General features: G+C 39.9%; 1 protein-coding gene across 2 annotated transcripts in view; it reads right to left on the bottom strand.

The window, feature by feature from the left end:
* Positions 1-3,759: 3,759 nt before the first annotated feature.
* Positions 3,760-23,885, bottom strand: part of ARMC3 (armadillo repeat containing 3) — an 89,435-nt gene continuing 69,309 nt past the window's right edge. For both annotated transcript variants that reach the window (XM_036092619.2, XM_078075221.1), the window contains 4 exons: positions 23,679-23,774; positions 11,403-11,603; positions 9,172-9,334; positions 3,760-4,076 (listed from right to left, as the gene is read on the bottom strand). In XM_036092619.2, the coding sequence (XP_035948512.2) occupies positions 3,867-4,076; positions 9,172-9,334; positions 11,403-11,603; positions 23,679-23,774 (670 nt within the window). In that variant the 3' untranslated portion in view covers positions 3,760-3,866. The remainder of the gene's footprint in view (positions 4,077-9,171; positions 9,335-11,402; positions 11,604-23,678; positions 23,775-23,885) is intronic.

Raw genomic sequence — 23,885 nt, 5'->3', positions numbered from 1 at the left:
AGGCTGTTGCAGAACTCAGGACAAGAGATCTGTAGGATCTGCCAATAAACAACCCACAAATCACAATTTTACAAATATTAAGTATTGTTGGACAGGGTAAATTCTATTATGATTTTATGTATGAATTCTATAGGCCTTTAATATTGAGAGGCAATATAATAGCAACGGTAGAGGCCCAGATTTTAGAGTCAGAGCTGAAATTAAGTTGTGCATCTACCTTTTTTTACCCGTATGACCTTAACAAAAGTACTTAACCTCTCTGTCCCTCAGTTTACTCTTCTGGAAAATAAGAAATATTTGCATATTGTATACTTTGTATAATCCTTCCATGGACACTATGTTGTTTAGGAATTTTACAAGTAACAAAACTGAGGCTCAGAGAAGTTAAATGACTTATCCAAAAATCACTCAGCTAGTAAGGAGCCAAGTTTTAAATTTGGACTGAATTTGTCACCAGAGGCTCTGCTCCCAAATCTATATGCCTAATAACTCTGCTGTGGAGATGAAATAAGACCATGATGCAAATGACAGACGGGTGTGTGATTAGGGGCAGGAAGGGATGTGTACATATGTGAGTATACACACTGAGGCCTTTGATTCTGACAGAGTAACAACAAGCTACTTTATAGAAATTGTTTTGAAACCTCACAACCACAACAGCTGCCAGAGTTTGCACACTATTTAGGTGACAGGGTAGGATTCTAACTCAGATCTTCTTGGTTCCAGACATTACCCCATATTTCCCGGGTCTAGTTCTGACCAAATCACATGCTATGTCAGCCCAAAGCACGTAATTCCTGAAGGAGATCCTCGGCATTTTCTCCTCCCACTGTAGTGGCTTAGAAGGTCCTGTATTCCAGATAGTGCTGCTACAAAACAGAGGGATTGCTGTCAGCCTGGGTCCTTGGGAGACTGTGTGAAGCAGAGCCCCTCTACCAACCTGGGTTTGACATGTAAAGTGACAAAAGACAAGCTACTGCGATCAGAAATCCGGGGTTTATTGCCACTGTATAGATGTCTTATTGAAATACTGCTGTCTTTTGACTATTCTCCAGGTGAATTATCTTTTCCTCATTGGTTTACAGAAACTCTTTATTTGTTAAGAATATTGACATGGTGTCTGTTACGTATGCTGCAAATGTTTTCCTCCCTATGATTTTGCTTACATTTTATTTTGCCGAACAGAAATATTTTTGCTGATGCTGTATTTTTCTGAACAGGAATTTAAAGTTTTACAGAGCCAAACTTGTCAGATATTTTCCTCTATGGCTTCTAGTTTATCTGTCAGAAATAGAGAGGATGTTCTTTTGCCAAGATAATAACTTTCCCATAGTCATTTACTGAATAGGCTATCATTGTGCCCTGCTCCTGGCAGAAAAGCTATTTTTATCAACACTAAATCCGTATATATATATATATATATATATACACACACATATATATAATCCATATATACATATATATAATGTATCTGTATCTGTACTCTTAATATTGTTCTATTTTTATGCCCATTCCATACTAATTTCTTACTTTTTAATATATGTTCTGATATATAATGGACCCAATTCCTCTTCATTTTTTTATTGCAAATATTATTGGCATACACATGTATTCATTCTTCCAGATAAAGTTTACTATTTGTCAGGTTTCAGAAAAGAAAATGCATTGGGATTCTAAATGAGATACTAAATGTCTATATTAATACGGGGAGCACTGAAATCTTTATATTGTTGAGTTTCCATCAAGGAAAATGATGTGCATCTTCATTTATTCAGATCTCATTAAAATTTTATAGTTTTTCCTGTGTATTTCTTATTGAATCTATTTCTAGGTACTTTATACTTTGTGTTGCTATTGTGAATGTGTTGTCTTTTGGTAACACAAAATAGATGAACTTCGAAGAACTGTCTAAAAATAGAATTGAAACTCAAACCTGTGCAATAATTACCTAGAAGCCAGTTGAGAGAGACATTATACATAAATGTTTCTAAGATGAGAAAAAGGGGAGGGGGATGGCCCTTGGCTTGGACCAGACTGAAGAATGTCACGTCTACATGAACCACAGCACAGTGGCTCTGAATGCAACTGCTGCTTCATTCCATTTTGCTGTTAGGCCATTGCCTACAAAAACCCTTTCCAGAACTTACTAGGAGGTTGTTTTTCAACAATGTTATTTTCTATATTACATTTGTCATCTGTATGAAGCTCCCAAAGAGGAATCCCCCTGGTCTTTATTCCTCCTGAGAAACTGCTTTGTGCTTTTAGCTAGCGGACCCTATTATAAATCATGTAACTGATAGCATTTCCCACTGCATTGTCTGCTAGAGAGCTTAGCGTCAACTTCTCACCCACTGCTAACATATGCATGGGATTTTCATGGATGCATTCAAATTCTAAGCTTATTCCTGGCCTCGTCGAACTTTCTTTCCAACATTTACGCCTGTTTTTCATTTATTTTTATCTTGTTACATCTTACATATCTTTGTAATCCACTTTAAATGTGTTCTGGATCAAAACAGACTTGAAAATGCTTAGACGGGTATAATCCACGCACCAGTTCACGAAATTGCATGATAAATATAATTACCACACCATTTGATATAAAGAACTTTAATTTGAAATAAGGAAATACAAATTCTTTGAAGTTACCATCGGTTTGTGTAGAATCATCTCAGCCTTAATTTCTAAAATCAATCTGACTTTTGAAAACCTTCTAGTAAAATGATTACAGTAAACTTTAGACTTAAAGTCAGGCGAGGATATATATACTTTATGAGAGTCATCATATTACTAGTTTTTATTTATCTTTTAAAATGTGTGTTTGCTCCCTGTTTCATTCTCAATACTGAAAACACAATTTCTCACAAAGATTTACTCTCTTTCTATATCTAAAATTTTCCAAAGAAGAATTTTTAGGCTACATAAATTCAAAACAACTATTTTTGTGACCCAGCATGAAAATGTGTAAAAGCAAATCAGAGTTGTTTTTAACTGAAGGTATATCTTCAAGTAAAACAAAGACAGGACCAAAGACAAACACAGTTTATGGGAATGGGTTTTAGAAAGATTTTTAGTTCAGTGAAGTATATTAGACGGTGTTCTTAATAATACGTTGTTTTTAAGTGTGAACAAAAAAATTTTAGAAAGGAATTTGTAATACTAAAATCGATCTATACATACTCGAACTATCAATAATCTGACTTTAAGAAAGTGGGACAAGGTGACAGAAGACATAAAACACTATTGAGTTTACGGGGCGCCTGGGTGACTCAATTGTTAAGCGTCTGCCTTCGGCTCAGGTCATGGTCCCAGGGTCCTGGGATCAAGTCCCATAGTGGGCTCCCTGCTCAGCGGGAAGCCTGCTTCTCCCTCTCCCGCTCCCCCTGCTTGTGTTCCCTCTCTCGCTGTCTCTCTCTCTGTCAAATAAATAAGTAAAATCTTTAAAAAAAAAAATACTACTGAGTTTATTTAACCAACTGTTCCTGAACCATTCTGGGCGTGAAGAATGACAGGCATGAGGCCACGGTATTGTCCCAGGAACAGCGGCCGGCAGCTGGGTGCTTTACCACATGATTCCCAAAGGGCAGAGAGGCTCCTCGGGAAAGAGTGGGGTGGATTAATTTTGACAATAATAATCTTTACATGAGGGACAGTGAGCATAATAGGATCTAATCAGACTGAACTCTTGCCAAGAACCTGAAATCAGAACCACCACCACCACCAAGTTCAATCCAAGTGTCCTCATTTCTACACAGAGAGAACATTTCTAATACTTTTATTTAAAGAAATAAAATCAATTGGTGAACTTCATAAGAAGTGTATATAATGCACTTCTTGTGTGAACCCCTTTTTGTTCATTTGGTAGCTTAGAGATATCTGTAAAGATCTGCCTCTTTACTTTTTAACTTCATCAACCCGCCTGGATGGAACATGAGGTCAACGATATACACCTCAGGAGGAGGGAGAGCCCCAATCAGTCCCTTACGAGATTCATTCATCAACTTAACTTCATTCCAGGCTCTGCCATACTCCCCACGAACCAGAGAGCAGCCGATGCCAATTTTATCAGCCAGCGCCTGTGGGAGAAAACACAAGATCAACCAAAAGTGAGGAGGGAGAGGGGCGGAGAAAAATCCTTAGCTGGAAGACCCACCTTGTTGAAGGGGAAATACACAACTCTTGCAGAGAAGTGCTTAGAAAGGAGGCTGGAAAAAAAATGTGGGATATTGTGATAGGAGCCAATAAAATGTGGTAAGTTCCCTTGTTCCCCAAGATCCTGTAGACTCAAAATCTCTGCGTAGGTCCTGCTGGGAAGTGACATTTTTCAGGCAGTTACACTGCATTGTATCAGCACAAGATTGATAACGTCATTGGAGAATAGCTATTCCACGGGCTTTCAGCACTACCGCATCTATCAATCTTTCCATGCTTCTAGGCTGCTCTGTGGGTGTGCTATGCAGCGGGATTGAATGGAGGGATCAAATTGGTGGGGACCTCTTTCTTGCCGATTTATTCTGTGTGATGGGGACGCTGCCGTGAGCAGGGGGTTGGCCCTTCTTGGGATGCCTGATGCCACTTCCTCCGGAGTGGCTTATGTTCCTTAGAAGCGCTCTCTTCAGTTTGTCCTGATTTTGAAGTTATTTAAAAAGTACCTTTAAAATAATCTGGAAACTTCTTAGCCACATCATAGTGGATTAAGAGACTGCTCAGACTGCCTGGATTTGAATTTTGGCTCAGCCACTTACTAGTTGTTGTCACCTCAGGCAAATGACTCAGCCTCTCTGTACTTCTATTTCTTCATCTGAGAAATGAGGATAACAACAGTCGAACCTCCTTCCTAGCAGGGTGGTTATGGAGATGAAGGGAATGAATACGTGTCAAGGGCCTAGAGCTATGAATGCTGCACAGAGTAGGTACTCAATAGGTGTTCCTAGTAGAAGACAAGAATTGTGTTGTTTTAAAAATCCATCTATATATTAATGTGATTTATTGATTACCTACTGTGTATTGACTTCACCAAGGTAGTCTTTCTTGGGTGGACCAAGATAATTAAGACATGGTTGTCACTTTTAGAGCCTTCCATCCTATCAAGTCTGAGCCTGCCTGGTAAACAGTCAACTAGAATACAACAGAATCCAAATGGATGGCATTCTGTGGTATTGTCATTTATAATAGGAAATACACGTTTGGTCTTTGTCCCGTTTCTGGCACGGAACTCCTAAACCCTTGGAATTTCCTAAGTGATGAGAACGATAAAAGTGTCTTTCCTTATGTTAATGAGGTGACTTCTGGACCGCACTTAAGGATGGGGGCTGTTTGGCAGGGGAACAAATCTTATGATTGGGTTACAACATTTAGTCCCACCCTGAACCTGGGGAGGGGAGAGGGGTTGCAGGTTGAATCAGCCCCCAGTGGCAATGATTTCATCAATCATGGCTATGAAATGAAGCTTCCCTGAAAACCCAAAAGGCGAGAATTCGGAAAGGTTCCGGATTGGTGACCCCGTGGAGATTCAGGGAGAGTGGGGCGCCTGGAGCAGGGCACAGAAGCTCCAAGCCTTCTCCCCCTACCTTTCTCTATGCATCTCTTCCATCTGGCTGTTCCTGAGTTATATCTTTTTATGATAAACTGGTGATCTAGTAAGTAAAATGTTTCTGAGTTCTGTGAGCCCCTCTGGCAAATTAATCAACCCTGAGGGGCTGTGTTCTTGGGAACCTCCAATCTATAGCTGGCTGGTCAGAAGCGCAGATGACAGCCGGGCTTGTGACTGGTTGGCTGAAGTTTGTGTGGCGGGGAGGGAGCAGTGTTGCAGGAGTGAGCCCGTAACCTGTGGGGTCTGACGCTGTCCCCAGGTGGGTAGTGTCAGAATTGAGTTGCATTGACCTAGCTGATGTCTGAGGATTGGGTGGATGTATAAAAGCTGCTCCCCCCACCCCGGGCCTGCCATCCCTCCCCCCACTGGAATTGGTACAAGAATCCTCTTATACTCATTGTCTAGTGGGGTAGAGAGTCAAAAATAAACATGTTCTCTGAAATAATATTTATTGCTCTCTTAACTCCATGTCAAGGCACTTTAAATCATCAAAATAATCCTGTGAAATAGATAACGATTGCGTTTCCCATTTTATGGAGAGTGAAACTGAGGCCAGATCATTTTCCTGAGGAAGGTCACCGTAAGTGGTGACCTAATGTGGAAGCCAGGGAATCTGTCCCCAGAGTCTGAGTTCCTAGCCTCAGGGTGATACTGCCTCCCACTGAGTTGAATGAGTTCCCAGCTGAAAGTCTCCATCTTCTCTGCAAAGTGCGAAACAAAGTCGTCTGCTTAGAGGAAGAGGCAGAGATGAAAGTGTTAGTAGGACAGACACGTGGGGCAGAGCTGCTGCGGGAAAAGGAAAAGCCTGTGACCAGGAGCTGGAAAAGAGTGGCCAGGCCAAATGACTGTCCACATGAGTTGGGCACGCTGACTCGGCTGTGGCACTCCCCACTGTCAAGTTCCATAGCCCGAGTGTCACAGTGGAAAGGGCAAGCAATCCGACTGGCCCCGGGGGGACTGGCAAGGCAGTAGGGAGGACGGATGGGGTCAAGAAAGTGGGGGAAGTTAGTGAGCCAATTATAAGGTCTAAGGATAATTCATCTAGGCTGCCAAGGGGTAAAAGTAAAGCCAAAAAGGAGGCAACAAACTGGAAGAAAATAGGGAAGATGAAGAGTATTTACAGGAGTGAACAATTTAGGAGGGTGGAAGGATAAAAGATTTTATCATTGGTATTAGCGGTCAGGCCGTCAGGGGTGGGCAAGACCCAGCTAATGAATTGTGTCACTCGATGCAGGTGTGAGGGTAATAGATTCAGTTCGGCATAATGAGATGGACTGAATGTTCGTGTCTCCCCCCACCCCCCACCCAGTTCATATGCTGAAACCTTGATCCCCAGTAGGGTGGTATTGGGAGATGGGTCTTTAGGTAGTTAGGTTCAGAGGAGGTCATGAACATGGAGCCCCCACTGCGGGATTAATGCTTCAGTAAGAGGAGGAAGAGATCAGAGCCTCCTGTCTGTCCGGGATGTGAGGACAGAGGCGGAAAGTGGCCACTGCAAACCAGGAAGAGGGTCCTCACCAGATGCTGACTCTGTTGGCACCTTGATCTTAGACTTCCCAGTCTCCACAATTGTGAGAAATAAATGTTTACTGTTTAAGCCCCCCAGTGTATGGTATTTTGAGACAGCAGCATGAGCACACTAATACAGTGCCTAGGAGATGCTCGGGTGCAGCCAGCTGGAGCGCAAACAGATCAGGAATCAGGAGAGGTCTGTGGGACAGAGGAGAGAATCTGGGTACCTTAGGCAGTTAGTGTTTAAGGTCACGTGACAGGAGGACCGCACCGTAGAAAGTACATAAAGTGAGAAAAGAGTCTGGGTTGGAACCGTGAGGGACCCCCACATTGAAGGGGCATGGAGGAAAAGAGGTCACCAAAGGCGACTGAGATGAGGTGGAAAGAGAGGATAGAAGTTACTAAAGAGAGTGATGTCAAGGGATGAGAAGGATCAGTGACAAATTCTTTGACATATCAAGTAAGACAGGGAGCTAAGGCCAGGCTGCAGTGGGCTGAGGAGAAAAATGAGGCATGCTAAGGAGGGACTGAGATGACTAAGGTGCTGAGATGACTTTGAATTTTGCCCTGGAATGAGAATTATCTACAGATAGAAGCAATGTGGTAGGTTTGATTCAGACAGGCATGGGTACGGGTTCCAGCTGGGCCTCTGGTTGACCTTGGGTAAATTCTCTCTTTGAGTTCGGTTTTCTTGTCTTTCAAACAAGGGTAGTAATTTCAACCTTTGGCATTTGTGAGACTCTTCACAATTGCATTTATCAGGTGCTTGACACGTAGCTCAAAATGATGGTGGTCATGGTAATAGGAGCTATAGGAGTAGTTGTAGCTATGATGAGAAAAGATTTCTATTTCCTTTTCAAAGAGTACAGACTTAACTTTAGATTTTAAAGGAAAAACAGCTAATAGAGAGAAAGAGATTTAAGGAGGAGAAAATTTGATAAAGCAAGAAATCCAAGAAAATATGGAAGGTTGGCATTTGGATTAGAGATAGAATTCGCTTAGAACTGGAAGCAAGATATACATGGATGTAAAGAGGTTTGTAGGTATTTGGGAGGGGATAGGAATCTTATACATTCAGACTAGAGTTCAGAAACCATTTTTGCAGCTCCTATTGTATTCCAGACACTTGACACAATGGAGAAAAAAATCACCCCCTCTTTCTCGTATCTGATCCTTCTTTAGTGTCCCCATCTCAGTGAATAATGCCATCATTACCAGTTGCCCTGCCCAGGACCTGAAAATTCACTTTGTTCTCATGCAGTCCCTCATACCACACCTAGGCAGACACCCAACTGTTTTAAATCTCCCTGTAAATTCACACCTTCTTCCACGTCTTCACAGCTATTGCTTTAGTAAAGGTCACCTGTATTTCTTGCTCCAATGACCTTCCAGTTGGTCTTCCTGTCTCCAGTCCTGCCCCTGCTCTAATTGATTCCCCATTCTGTTGCCTGAACGGTCTTCCAAAATCATGTTGCTGCTTTCCCCTTAACAACATTCAGTGGCTACTCACAGATTTTAGGATCAAGTGCAAACTCACATGGTGCTTTGTGATCTGGCCCTTAGCCTCATCCAACCCCTCCTCTTTCCTTCATCCAGACAAACTACTCTACACTCCTCAGATGGACCAGGGGCTCTCATTCCAGTTATTTTGTATAAAATATTGGTTTGTTTAGAATGCTCTTGTCTTCCTTCTTTACCTGCTGAAATCCTACTTAGCCTCTAATACTCAGGCTGCATATCACTTCATCCCCTGAAACTTTCCCTGACATCTCCTTAGAACCCACAAGTCGGGCTTAGGCACCTGGGGTAGGGGCTGCCACTTTAGTATCTCTATATTCCCAGACCTTAGGAGAGCCCTTGGCCTATAGTAGATGTATGATAAATGTTGAATGAATATGCTTCCGATAGTCTGGCAAATACACACGTTACATATATATCTCAAATAGAAGTAACTCTAAACGATAGGATTGATATTAGCCAGTTAAGTGTTAGCCGACGGCTCACACCATTATAATAACGACAAACATTTGTACCTACTGGCAAGTGAGGCAAAACATCTTAAGTACCTTGAAAAGCAAAGCTCGATGGTAGAAGATTCCTTTTTTGATCAGTCCAATTGGTATAACGTTGGATTTAAGTTGAAATTTTAGTTCACTTATATGAAGTTCCCAGCTGAAATCATGTAGTTTCTCTTTTGACACTTTACCGCCCATTTTTTCTGCCACATACCTGTGTCAATTACATTGAGATCAAATCAGTCAAGTTTAATATCTCGTTTTGGATGCTTTGAGTGTAACTGTATGTGTGAAAACTATATTTCCTCTGACTTTTATCATTGGCTTTACTTTTTAAACTTACTATAAGCGTGTTAACATTATGCCTACTGTCTTCAAACTCTCATGTATAAACTGAAATTCTAACAATTTCATTCAACACAAAGGAAGAAATGAATGCTAATTTCGATATTTATAACAAGATACAAATCAATATCACACTAAATTTGTATCAGTGCAGTCTTAAAGTTCTATCTTGCTCTTGAAAAGTATTTTCAAACGTTTCAATCTGAAATCCAAGGCATTGTACTAACATATGGTCCTTCTTTTAAGGAATTTGAACTCAGAGATAATGTGAACACATAGGAAATTTTCCCATTGGATTCCCAAATATTTTCAAGTTTTATAAGTTTTTTCCTTTTAAGTTGTCTTATTTTTATTTATTTTTTTTATTTAGAGGCATTTATGTAACCCTGAAGTGAGAGGAGAGAGGAAGGGGGCAGAAGGAAAACTAAGGAAGTTGGGTGGTATAGTTTGCCTAGGGGTTTCCTCCTCATTTGAGGCTCTCCCTGAAGAAGTCAATAAACACACCTGCAAAAATCTTCTGTCGACTGATGAAGCCTACTACATCTTGGAGTAAAGGCAGAATTGCAAATTTTAAGAAAGAATTTCCTCTTGCTGTATGTAGGATCAAGCAAAGAAGAACAACGTTGAAAAACAGAGAAAGGGGCGGGGAGAGAGCTGTCGCACGGACCCCCGCCAGGTATCCTGTAATGAATGTGGGAAACCAAAGGCACGGGGACAAATCTCTGGATCTCGCCTCGAAAAGGGCTCAGGTTAAAAAAACAATTATTTGGGAATGATGAAAAGTATTTCTGATAGGAACAAAGCATGAGGACATCTGACAAATGCTGAAATGAGCTAAATCAGAGTTCTGCTCGAGTCATCACTTCTCAAGGACATCAGGAAAACTTCAGTCGCCAAAAATGTTCTCTTCCAGTTCTGGCTGACAAGAAGTCAATGATCTGGCGGCTGTGTTTCTTGCAGTTGTCACATCCAGGTTTGATGAGTGCAATGCACTGCTACTTGGAATAGACACAAGCTCCCGTGGAGACTACAGCTGTTGCAGGATCCAGTAGCTCACTAACTGGTTGTCGGTGCCAGTTATGGAGGCCACCCTCCACTTCCTGCGATTCCTAACCCCTTACAGCTACCAAGTCAAGTTCTCAGATGTCTCTTAGTGGACTCACATTAAATGCTCTAATTAAGAAGGCAACATCACTGGCTCACACAGAGTGTCTAGCCTGCCCAAACAGCCACCTCTTAGAACGCTCACAACCACACTCGAGAGCAACGCGAAACGCAAAATATCAGACATCTGTCTGACCTAAAAATAGCGACGGTTATTTGTATCAGAAAAGAATTTGTGGGGATGGGGTAACCTGGTGATGGGCATTAAGGAGCACACGTGATGGAATGAGCACTGGGTGTTATAGAAGACTGATCAATCACTGAACTCTACCTCTGAAACTGATAATACACTATATGTTAATTCATTGAATTCAAATTGAAAAAATTAAAAAAAGAAAATAATTTGTGAGTTTACAAAGAATTCACAATACGCTTCGTTAAATTGTGAGCACCCCAGGTACCTAAGGAGTAATTTAATTTTCTTTCTTTCTTTTTTTATTTTTGGAGTAATTTAATTTTCAAACTTTTGATTCATTCCTAACTTCTTCAGGATCACGTTGAACGATGCCTTTAATGGTTTAGCTGGAGAAAATGACAAAAGTGTTTTTCTTTAAGCAATTTCCAGCTCCTAGCTCTGATTCTTGGCGGAAATAGGACCTAAAATAGAAATTGGGCATTTTTTCCAATTTATTATGTTTCTGCTTCAAGGTCAGAAGTGGGGGGGCAGTAATTACAATGTCGTTAGCTGAAAATGGGCTAAGAAATGCAAACCGCTAAAATCAAAAACTTTGCTTCAGAAACTTAAAATGCCGATGTATATAGAGACCACTTACTTTGCAAGAGCCTCAATCTGCTCCTTAATATTGGTTATGGGAAATACTGACTTGGTCACTTCATACACATAAACACAGAAGCCCGGGTCGGAGGGAGGGTACCATTCTTTATCAGGGCTCCCTTCTCCAGCCAATTTTGGGGCTGCCGCAAACTCCTCTTCCTCCTTCACTTTTTCCTCTTCTTTTTTCCCTCGGTCTTTCCTTTGAGAGGAAACGGCAGCAATCAAAGTCACAAAATGAATAGGCACTAACTGCACTCCGAGTTCATCTGAAGAGCACCCCAGAAAGAGAGTATTTTATACCTTAACGACCGTATCATGTGCAGTTTTCAAATTTTTGATGACAACAATAGAGTTTTATGGTTTCTATATTATGTAAGAGAAATTAACTGTCAAGAGAACACAACATGATTGATACATATTATGAAAATCATATACTGGTCTTGCATACAATTGCCTAGCCAGATGTCTGGTGCATAGTAGGTATGTAATAAACATTTATTGAATTGGGAAAAAATAGGTTGCCTCCTCAGGGAGTGTAAGCCAGTCTTACATCATCTCTTGCTTCAGGTGAGACCTTCTGCAAGAAGAGTTTGAATTACTGTTTTTAAGAAAAATGACCCAAAACTTGGAAAAAAGGCAAAACAAAATAAGGCTAGCATGGAATTTTCATGTCATGCAGGGGAAGACTTACCTAAAGTTTTTATAGGGAAATGTACTTAGTTCTGTACTTAGGAAAACTGGAATGTACTTTGTAAAGATATTGTTTAATTAAAATATTCGGTGAATTAATCGTTTCAAACTTAGAGAATTTGCTAGCTAACATGTGTTTGTTTAGTAGAGATGCACATTATTTCTGTCAATGGAGAAGATATGGCCAGAGGTTATAGTTTATTGTCCTGTAGGATGGTAACCAGTTTTTGGTTTATTTTTAATGTAACTCAGCCATCTTTTTCTAACATTCTTTAATTAAATTGGATATAAATCCCTAGCTCCTCAAATGTCCTTTGGACCAATATTAACATCTTACTGGTTCCCTCATTAATTTATGAGTTGAACAAAAGCAATGACATGTATTCTCATTCCAGGTAACATGGAGTAGGCACATTTAACCCTGTTTCTCCTACTGAATACAGTCCATCAAACCTGGACAGGATTCAACAGCTACTTGAAGACTCTGAAAAGCAAATGGTAACAGAAGATCCGAGAAGGTCTCTGGAATTACTGAACAGATGGTGAGTTTATCTTTTTATTTTTCTCCAGTATTCTCTAGACATAGCTCAAAATCCTGGAAGTGGGCATCAGCACAGAGAGAGTTCAAGGAGAAGCCCTCTTGAGAAACAGGAAAGACACAGAGTAGAGGAAAGCCATGTTTTGTTGTTTTCTTTTTTTCCCTTCACTCTCTTGTGTCCCAGCCCCCAAGGAATCCTGTGACTGTGGCAGCAGTGGTGACATCAGCATCTCATAAGAACCTAAAATAACTTTATACTCGCTCAGTCCTCATGTTGCTTGGCTGGAGATCATAGGGGCAGTCACGGCCAGAGTATAGCAGGGCAGGGTAAATAAAGTTTTCCGACTTGAGGACCAAAAAAACCCCCCAAGGAACCAACAAAGACAAGGGAGATCATGAAAAGGGAAAAGCTCAGGAAAAAAAATCAAGTTATTTATGAATTCTTAGGCTTACCCCCAAGCTGTGTACATATCGTTCTGACCCTAAACAGTACATCACAGATGTTGAGGATAGAACGATGGGAGTGACCACCACCCAAATCCTAAACTGGACACTAGTTGGCACACAGTCAGGGCTGCTCCAAATAGCACGGCAAAGCCTTTGGAAACTGGGCTGACAGTGGAATGACAACCCACAGAACACTGGCTGAAACTTGTTGAAGATTGAAAGCAGCTGGGTCTGGGCACCTGACGTCTCAGAGCGTGTGACTCTTGACCTTGGGGTGGTGAGTTCGAGTCCCACGTTGGGTGTAGAGATTACTTAAATAAACACAACTTAAAAAAAAAAAGAAGAAATCAACTTGGTCAACTGCTGGTTAAAACAGACACAAAAAAAGGGAAATTCTTCTTAGAATGCACATAAGACACATTTACCAATATTTTGATTACTGTAACTTTATCATAAATCATTAAATCGAGAGATTTTTTCAACTTTATTCTTTCTTTAAAATTATTTTATATACCCTTCCATAAAGGTTTTAGATTTAGCATGTCTATATCTAAAAAAATCCTGCTGGAATTTTGATAGAATTATACCAAATCTATAGATCAGTTTGGGGGAAAACTGACATTTTTACTATGTTGAGTTTTCCAATACATGAACATGGTATATCTCTTCACTTATTTAGTGATTCTTTGATTTCCTTTGTGTTTGATGGTTCTCAATATATGTTTTGAGATATTTCATATCTCATTTTTAAAGCTGTTAAAAATGGTATTCAACAAATTTTTGGTTTTCAATTTTTCATTGCCAGCATATAGAAATATGATTGATTTTTATGTTTTGACCTGATATACTGATCTGTTGCTAAAGTCACCTATTAGTCCTAAGAGGTTTTTTAAAAAATAGACTCCTTATGGATTTTCTATTCAGACTATCTTGTTGTCTGCAAATAGGAACTGTTTTTTCCCCCTCATTTTCCAGTCTTTATACTTTTAAAAATTGCCTTATTGCAATGTGTAGGTGATGAATAGGAGTGATAAGGATACAGTGATGAATAGGAGTGATAAGAATAGTTATCCTTGTTTTGTTCATGATTTTTTCAGAAAAGCATCCAGTCTTTCACCATTAAGTATGATATAATCAGTTGTTCCCCCCCCCCCCCAGCCCGTGGATGCCTTTCATCAGGTCGAGAAAGTTCCCTTATATTCCTACTTCACTGACAGTTGTATTTTTAATCATAAATGATGTTGAATTTCATCAAATTATTTTTCTGCATCAATTAATATGATCATGTGGGTTTTTTTCTGTATACTGTCAATATGGTGGATTACATTGATTGATTTTCAAATATTGAACGAGCCTTACATTCCTGGGATAAACTCCTCTTAGATGAATTATTCTTTCTATGTATCACTGGATTTGATTTGCTAATATTTCGTAGAGGACTTTTACATCTGTATTCATGATGGATACTGGGCCGTAATTTTCTTTTTGTACAACCACCTTGTCTGATATTGGCATTAGGATAATGCTGGTATCATACATTGGGAAACATTCTCCCTTATTTCCTGGAAAAGACTGTTTGGAGTTGGTATTGATTCTCGAAACATTTAGCAAAATTCACTAAATGAAACCATCGGGGTCAGGAGATTCTTTTTAGGAAGGGTTTTATGAATTCAGTTTCTTTCATAGTTCTGGACTATTTAGGTCATCTATTTCATCCTTGGTGAGTTTTGATAGTTGGCAGATTTTGATGAATTTGTTCATTTCATCTAAGTGGCTGAATTAAAGTGCTCATAGCATTATCCTTCAATGTGTGTAGGGTTTGTGATGATAATTCTCTCTTTCATTTCTAATATTGATAATTTACATATCCTCTTTTTTATGCTTTGTTAGTCTTGCTAGAAGTTTATCAATGTTACTGACATTTTTAAAGAACCAGCTTTTGATTTCATTGGCCTTCTCTATTGCTTTTCTGTTTTCAATTTCATTGATTTCTGCTCCTTACTATTTTCTTCCTTCTGCTTGTATTGGGTTTATTTTGCTTGTCTTTTTCTAATTTCTTGAGGTAAGAGCTTAGCTTACTGACTCAAGACCTCCCTTTTATTCTAATACATTTAGTAAAATAAATTTCCCTCTTAGAACTGCTTTGCCTGTATCCCACAAATTTTCATATGCTACATCTTCACTTTCATTTAGTTCTTTGTAGTTTTAAACTTCCTTTGAGACTTTTGTCCCATAGATTATTTAGAAATGTGTCATTCAATTTCTGCACATCTAGAGATTTTCTTGTCTTTCTGTTGTTAATTTCTAGTTTGTTTCTATAAGGGTCAGAGATCATATTCTGTATGATTTCAATTATTTTAAAGTTGCTGAGTTCTGTTTTATGACCCCAGGTATTTGTAAATGTTCCACATGAAGTTGAAAAAATGTGTTTTCTGTTGTTAGTGGTGGAATGTTCTATAATTCATTGATTAGATCCTATTTATTGCTGGTATTGTTCAAATCTTTTATATCTTTGCTGATTTCAGGTCAAGTAGTTCTATCAGTTGCTCAGAGGGGAGTGTTGAAGTCCTCAACAATAATTTTGGACTTGTCTATTTCTACTTTCTGCTCTATCAGTTTTTGTTTCATGTATTTGAGGCTCTGTTGTTTGGTGCTATATATTAGATCATTGTGTCTTCCTCACAGATTAATCCATTTTTCATATGTCTTTGTCTCTAGAAATTTTCTTTGCTCTGAAGTCTACTTTATTACGTATTAAAGAGCCACTCCTGCTTTTTAAAAAGTTAATGTTTACATGGTATCTTTTTCCATCTTTTCACTTTCAACCTACCTATATCAATGAATTTAAAGTGAATTTCTTTAAACAGCATATAGTTCCATATAACTTTTTTTTTTTAAGCTTTTATTTTTAAGTAATCTCTACACCCAACATGGGGCTCGAACTAACAACCCTGAGATCAAGAGTCGCATGCTCTACTGGCTGAGGCAGCCAGGTGCCCCTCCATTATAACTTTTTAATCCACTCTGTCAATCTCTGCCTTTTGATTGGTTCTTATTCCTCTGTTTTTCCTTTTTTGCCTTTCTGTTGGTTACCTGAACATTTTTTAGTTTTCCATCTTGATTTATTTACATCATTTTTGAGTGTAGCTCTTTGTATTGGTTTGTAGTGGTTACTATAGAATTTTAGTATACATACATGGCTTATCACAGTCTGCTGGTATCCACATTTTATCACTTTGAGGGAAGTGTGGAAACCTCACATCCATTTAGCTCTCTTTACCTCTCTTCATTTTTGTTTCAATCATCAAATATGATTTATAAAACTCATGAGGAAACAGATAGCCTATTGTATGTACCCATATTTCAATTCTTTTTGCTATTCCTTCTTCCTTCCTTGATGCTTCCAGATTCTTTCATCATTTTCTTCTTGTTTGAAGAACTTCTAGTAACTAGTCAATATGTAAAGGTAGAACTGCTGGCAATAAATTTTTTGTTTTCCTTCACTTGGGAATGTCTTTACTTTCCCCTCTTCATTACTAAAGGGTAGTTTCCCCAGAGAGAGAACACGTGGTTGACTCCTTTAGCAGTTGAGAAATGTTATGCCACCTGAGAGAAATGTACCGTCTAGCCTGAGAGAAATGTACCGTCATTCAAATTGGAGTTTCCCTATAGGAAACTGGAGCTTACACCTGTATGAATTCTGGATCCCATGACTCAGGTGGGCTTCCTTAGGCGGAGCTATCTCCCACAAGAAAATTGCATCCTATGCTATGCTAGCAGAAAGAGAGGGAAGACAAGGACACCTCTGTGTGACTTCTATAGCCTTTGCTTAAGTGTATCTTTTCCCTGCATCTCCTGTATTATATCTTTTGTTATAATAAATCTCGGCCATAATTATATATATATATATCCCCACCAGCCAAGAAAATGGGGCTAGTTCAGGTGAATTTCCTAAATTATGTCTTTGCAACTATTGAACATTCTGTTCCGCTAGCAGTAAATTAGGGGCAGGAATTATCTTTAAGTATTTCTTGAAGTATAGGGTGAAAGGTGGGGATCAGCTAAAGGTCATGTGAGTTTTCTCTTTATTTTGAGGAAAAAATACAAAAATAATTTTATTAAATGCTTTTGGATAATTACACAAAACTCTATAATCATAACAAATACAAAAGTTTTGTATATTTTTAAAAATTTATTATTTATTTGAGAGAGAGAGAGGGAGAAGCAGACTCCCCACTGAGCAGAGAGCCCGATGCAGGGCCTGATCCCAGGACCCTGGAATCATGACCCAAGTCGAAGGCAGATAGCTTAACTGACTGAGCCACCCAGGAGCCCCAAGTTTTATATTTTCTAATTCAATATTCTATTGACTGTAGCTAAGTAAAGGAGAGAGCTTAATCATGTATGAAATGTACTCACCACATATTACGGTAAAATCTCTAAGCAAAAATTAGTATTTCCCAGCTCTACCATCTAAAAACCTTTCTTCTTTTTTGTAAATGGAACATCTTCACACCCATAGTAAGATTTTCGTGAGCTGGGAACTACCACTGGAAAGGTCAATTAGAATGGCAGGAAGCATATTTAGGTTTACCTATTCCTAAAGTTACAGGGTAGCTTTATAATATTTGACAGTCTGACTCAGAGACACCTGTAAAACAAAGCAGGTGTATTTCTCACTGAGTGTGCTGCCAGGAGAAAGAATCATTTGGCACATAGAAGATGCCAGCCAGCACATAGGGCTAAGTGCATCGCGGAGGGCAATCTTATTGAGTGATTAAAAAGGGATAATTTACTGGAGCTCCTGAGCTGTAGTTTTCCGCTGTTGTATATAGAAGTATTTCATCTGGACCTCTTTCCCATGAAGTCTGCCCAGTTGTGTTAATAAGGGCTTTAATGCTTGAAGGAATTTCATCTCTAAGTAAATATTGGAACAAGTGCTCAGAAATTACAAAAATAACGCTCGTAAAATTAACCCTCAGAAAGAACATCAATTTGTGATTAAGGATAGCAGAACTTTTAACTTTCTTACAGAGGCTTGAACCAAACTACCTCAGAAAACAGAGACTTACTGTGGGAATCCAAAACAGTAAGGATATTTTCTATTGTTCATAGGTGGATGAGAAGGTAGGCAGCTAAGTAGAGAGATTTGTCTGGCTCCAAATTGTGTATTGACATTTTCAAAGTTTAATCACTTGCTCCTTTTTGACACCATCAACTATTTGAACAAATAAATTAGAAGGCAAGGCTGCTGGGAGCAATATAAGTCACGAATCTGGCCCACATGGGTTTTCAATTTAGGTGGGAAGATTTTGGTCTATGGAAAATAATCACCATGCCTGGTAGCATTCGATAAATTCCACATGAGTGATAAAAATAAGAAACTCAAGATGTTCCAGAAATCTATCCCAACTGGGCATCCTGTTCAACCTATTCTATTCCAAAAGAATGAGAAGAGAGTATCATACAGGGTGGACACACAATGTATTCTGGGCTTAGAAGGATGCATGTGCATGTGTGTGTGTGTGTGTGTGTGTGGTTTATTTTGTTATTTGTCAATGTCCCAGTAGGTAAGCTCTTTGAAAACAGAGGTTTTGTTCACTGCTATATCTCTAACACTAGAACAACTCCTAGCACCTAGTACAGTAAGTATTTGCTGAATGAATGAATAATTTCAAAAAAAGAAGGTGAGAAGGTATTTAAATGTGATTAAGATGTTAAGTGTGATTAAGAGACAATATCTATTTCTGAAAGACTTTTGCAGTCAGTAAAGATTTGGGGGGAAGGGAAAAAATGGCTAAGCTAAGGTTAAAAAGAAGAGCTTGAGGGAAATTATTTTAAAAATAAAAATGTTTTAGGAAGTCATTATGATGAAGATTAAGACTGAACAGCAGAAATGTTTAGGTACATGTGTAAATTTCTAAAAGACTCCAGAGATGAACAGACTGGAAGGAAACAAAATGGAGACAGGAAAGCAATAAACTTTTAAGTGTGTATAATAAACTCATGTGCAGTCAACTTAAATATTTATGAAAATTGGTCTGAATACAAAAATACAGTACACATAGAACTTACAATACATTTACAAATAGGTACAGTAAATGGTTATCATAAGGGAAATGGTCTTTATAAAGAAAAGCTTTAGAGGGCATATTAGATTTGTTGGTTTCAGTGAAGCCTAGGAAAGTATCAAGATAGTGGCTGGATAGAAAGGAAACTGATCACCTCTCCCATGAGTGTTTTCCCGCAAAGGAGAGCACAACTGAAACCTTCACACACAAAAATAATCTGATTACTGGTCACCCAGTGAGAGCCTGTTGCTTTAGGATTTTAATTCATGTAGCATATGGTGACAATATTCATGAGGAGAAAGAGAAAAATCATTCTTTCCTTGTCCATATTAGGCCACCCCACATGCATAATTGATTTGCTTGTTTCCCATCCTTTCTCTCCTCTTCTTTTCAAGAATTTAGCCACTTTGTGGTCCAAGATGGCTCATCATTCTTTGTCAGTATCTCTCAGTAACTTTTTGTTAACATTAAACATTCTCTATGACATTCTCAGATGAATAGAGTTAAAATGTTTTACTCTATCTCCAGGGATCCAAAGGACTAATAAGTCACAAGACAAGAAGGGTTTATCAAAAAACAGACAACAGGACAACAAGATTATGACCAATCTATCCCCCCAGTGGACCCAGGACTGAGGAGGGGAAAAGGACTGGACATACACTGATCACTTAAGTATGCAAGGCAATGGTGTAGGCACTGGGCAAACATTGTTTCACTTACTCTCACAGCATGTCTGTGAGGCAGGACTCATTTCCGTTTTAGAGATAAGAAAACCAAGTACCGGTTTTGTCTGGATGCAAAATGTGTGTTCTCCATCATGCTAACAATCTGTTTGAATGTTGGGAGTACATCAGGGTTTATCTTCAAGTGGGGGAGAAGATGCAGGGACAAGGAGGAGAATGGAAATGGTATGAGAAGAAATAATTATCTTCATTTGTTTACTTATTCTCCTGGGGCATATTGGGAGGGAGTCAAACCTCTATTCCTTTCAACAACAAGCATTCAGTATTTTAAATAATTTGTGAATACTTAAACGATAAATGTTTCTTTACTGTCTCTGGTGTTCATGATATTATTCTAGGCTCTATGACTATAAAAATGAAAAAGGCCTGGTCCTAGGTCTCAAGTAATCCGTTGCTTAGTAAGAAAGACAAATAGATCAACACCAAGCAGTTCAGGTTATATATAAGATTATTTGAATTCATGAAGCAGTGAACGCAAAGAGAATACCTAACCTGGGGTGACCAGGGAATGCCTCACAAAAACAAAATGTATAAAGAGAATGAAGAAGAGTAGGAATTTGCTGTGCATACAAGACTTGTAAGATTCTTACAGAGGATGCCATGGTTGCTGTTTGGACTTCATCTGGAGGAAGACAGGGAATCGTTGCTTTAGGCAGAGTAATATCATCAGCCTTTCATTTTGGGAAGGTAACTCAGGGGGGTAGCATGGAGGATGGGTTTGTGGAGGGCTATACAAAAGGGAGAAGAATCTTACAATAATGAGGTCAGTGTCTTGAGATATAATACAAAGGCCTGAACTGGGGAGGTAAAGCTGAAAATGGAGGGAAACCATGACTTAAGAGACATTGAAGACATCTAGTGCACGGGACTGAGACTCATTCAGTGTAGGGAGGAAAGAAGAAGGACTTTAAGACGATTCCTAGGCTTGAGCACTTGCATGGGAAGAGGGTAACATTCATCAGCTTAGGGAAGAGAGGAGGAAGTTTGGGAGTTGGGGGAACAATGAGTTTCATTTGGAACACATTGTTTACAGGGTAGCAGGAGAGAGCAGACTGGACTCCGGAGAGGTGTATCTAACTGTCAGCAGTAGCTAAAACCATGGAGAGTGAGAAAGGGAGTAAATGAAGAATCCTGGAGCATGTCAACATGTAAGGTAGTTGTGATGGGTAGATGAGGATATAGCAAAAAGGGCCAAAAAAGAGACTTATCTATAGAAGAAGAAGGTATGGATCAAATGAGATAAAGATGTGAGTGCTTCCAAGTAGTACAGAAAAATCAAACTATCAAATATTGTAATTAAAAGCCCATGGCTATCTGAAGATCAGCACTTTTAAAAATTTATTTAAATTCTAGTTAGTTGACATACAGTTCAATATTGGTTTCAGGAGTAGAGTTCAGTGCTCTGAACATTTACCTGTAACACCCAGTGTTTGTCATAACAAGTGCCCTCCTTCATCCCCATCCCCCATCTAGCCCATCCCCCACCCCCCTCCCTCCATCAACCCTCAGTTTGTTCTCTATAGTTAAGATCTTGTCTCTCATGATTTGTTTCCCCCTTTCTCTCTTTTTCTGCCTCCCTGAAGATCAGCATTTTGATATTTACAAGTACACAAAATAACTTTCAACCCAGTAGGACTGCCCATTCTCCCCCAAAAGATTTAGGATTAAGAACCAGACTAAGTTGTAAGAAAAATAGATGATATTCTGCCAAGAATAGCAGCATCACCAAAGATTAAAGCTGATGTGGTATCAGAGGTACCAGAGGGAAAAATACGCTTTGATTGATGATGGTAAGTACAATATGTATGTAATGGTCACCCATCAGACAAGTGGCCTACCCTCCCCTTATCAAGGGGGCAGAAGGTCGATTCTTCCCCAGGGCCATGGCTGGGTAGACCAAAGGGAGACACCTGCCTCAAAGCCAGCCAATACTTTGGCCTATGACGGTACGATGGTCTCTTTGACCAATATGCACTTGAATATGCACAAATATGCTTTAGAACTGAAAGTTTGCTTGGAATCGGAGCCAGATTTGTCCCCTGGCAAACCAAAGTCACATATAAGCCACGGTTATGGGTGAGGCGGTAATCAAAAGAAAGTCAAGGAGGATAACAAAGCATCTGTAAATAAGATACCCGCAGTGGAGAGAGAAAAAGAGAGGGAGAGAGACAGAGTCCCTACAGTTACTGACTTCATCCGAGCTCCTGTCCTTTAGGGGGTGGCTGCATTTCCCACGCTGGACTCTGGAGACTCCTCTATATCCCTGCAAGGGTTGAGTGGATTTGGGCTCCTTGCAACCGTTTCGTACAACAGCACTAACATTTGTTGAGCATCCACTTTGTGCCAGGCACTGCTCTATGCACTTTCTACGTGCTAATTTCTTTACTCCTCACCATACCCTATGTTCTGTTCATTTTACTGATGAGGGGACTCAGGCAAAGAGAAGGAAACCAACTTGCTCAGACACACAGTTTATAAGGGTGGACCTTGTCAAAAATAACCTTTTCCTGCAACCGTTCAGATTTCTATTCTCTTGAATACACATGAATGCCTCTGTATGCCCACCAAGCCCTGGGCTAAACACTAGGGATGGGAAGAGAAATTCCTCAAATCAGAACATGTTCTTGTCCTCAAGGAGCTCTCCATGCAGTAGAGGTGAAGCACAGAGAAGCCAAAGGAGGAAAGGAAAGACAGGAAGAGAAGGTGCGGGGTGGGGCGCAGGATAGGGAGGGGAGGGGAGGGGAGGGGAGGGGAGGGGAGGGGAAAGGTGGGGTAGGGAGGGGTGGGTGGGGACGAGACGGGTGAAAGGGAAGGGAGGGGAGGGAAGGGCAAAAAATATCATTCCTGGAACAATAGGAGCAGTTAAGAAGCTGCGATGAGAAGAGCGAGCAAAGGAGACTTACAACAGAGAAGGAAGTCAGAAATAGGGAAACAGCCGCTCTGAGGTCTGAGGAGAGCAAACCACCGCCCAGACCTCGGGAGGCCGTAGGGGGCGGTCTCAGTTTAGAGAGCGGATACTCGAAATGCCTGCCAAACAGCCTCCGATACCACAGTGGTTCGGAAGGGCTTAAGTCAACAATAATTAAAGGGTCACGGAGTGTGGCAAGAGGTCCAAGTGGGTTTTTGAGGAATCCACGAAAGTGCTCATTAGAGAAATAATGGGTTTAAAAATACGTAAACATACGGAAAGCATGTTTAAAACATGCCAGGCCTAAAAAGCATGAAACCACATTCTAATTGTTCCATCAAGTAAGAGCTGGGTCCTATTTCCCTTTCCTCCTCTCGCTGCCTCCTGAGGGGTCAGAGGTTTCTCTGGGCGAGCAGGGGGGGAGGCGGGGTAGAAGCACAAGGCGGAGAGGGACAGGACCGTGCTCCTGCGTGTGGGGCTCACCATCCGCAAGGGCAGCCGCCGGGGGAGGGCAGGGGGTCATTCTACCTTGATCATGACACAGGGTTGGACTTTTAAATGACTGGCTAGAGACTACTGTTGCTGTTTTCGAATTCAAGTGTCTGTAGGACTGTATAGTTGATCAAAGTGACCTGAGTTCTCACCCAGAGGCAGGAGAAGCAATTCACTCTGGTTAAGTTTTCAAGAGATTGCAAGAGGCAAAAATGAAGTGACTTGTTAATTACATTTCATGAGTCTCCCCTCCTACCCAACATCCTGATTCGGTAAGAAAAGCTTCCTATTTTAAAGGCCACTCCTTCCGTTCACCAACTTTGGTGCGGAATCAAAACCTCACATGACTATCCTTAGGAAAAGAAGACAGTCCTGCGTTTCCTACCTTGATCTTTTCTCCCTAGTGGTGCTTTTGCTAAGAGCAGTATTTCGTCCAGAAGTAGGTTCCGATTTGTCTTCTGTGGGAGATCCAAATCCAGTACTAAAATGAAAAATATTTGTTCTAAGGACAAGGAAAAATTCATCATCGATTTCAATCATATGAGAAATAATAAAATATTACATTTGCAAGGCATTTCGTCATTTAGAAGGC

This window comes from Halichoerus grypus, chromosome 6 (assembly GCF_964656455.1).
Source record: "Halichoerus grypus chromosome 6, mHalGry1.hap1.1, whole genome shotgun sequence".
NCBI lineage: Eukaryota > Metazoa > Chordata > Mammalia > Carnivora > Phocidae > Halichoerus > Halichoerus grypus.
Note: the sequence above shows the minus strand (reverse complement) of the source record. Positions and strands in the feature narration are given on the sequence as shown.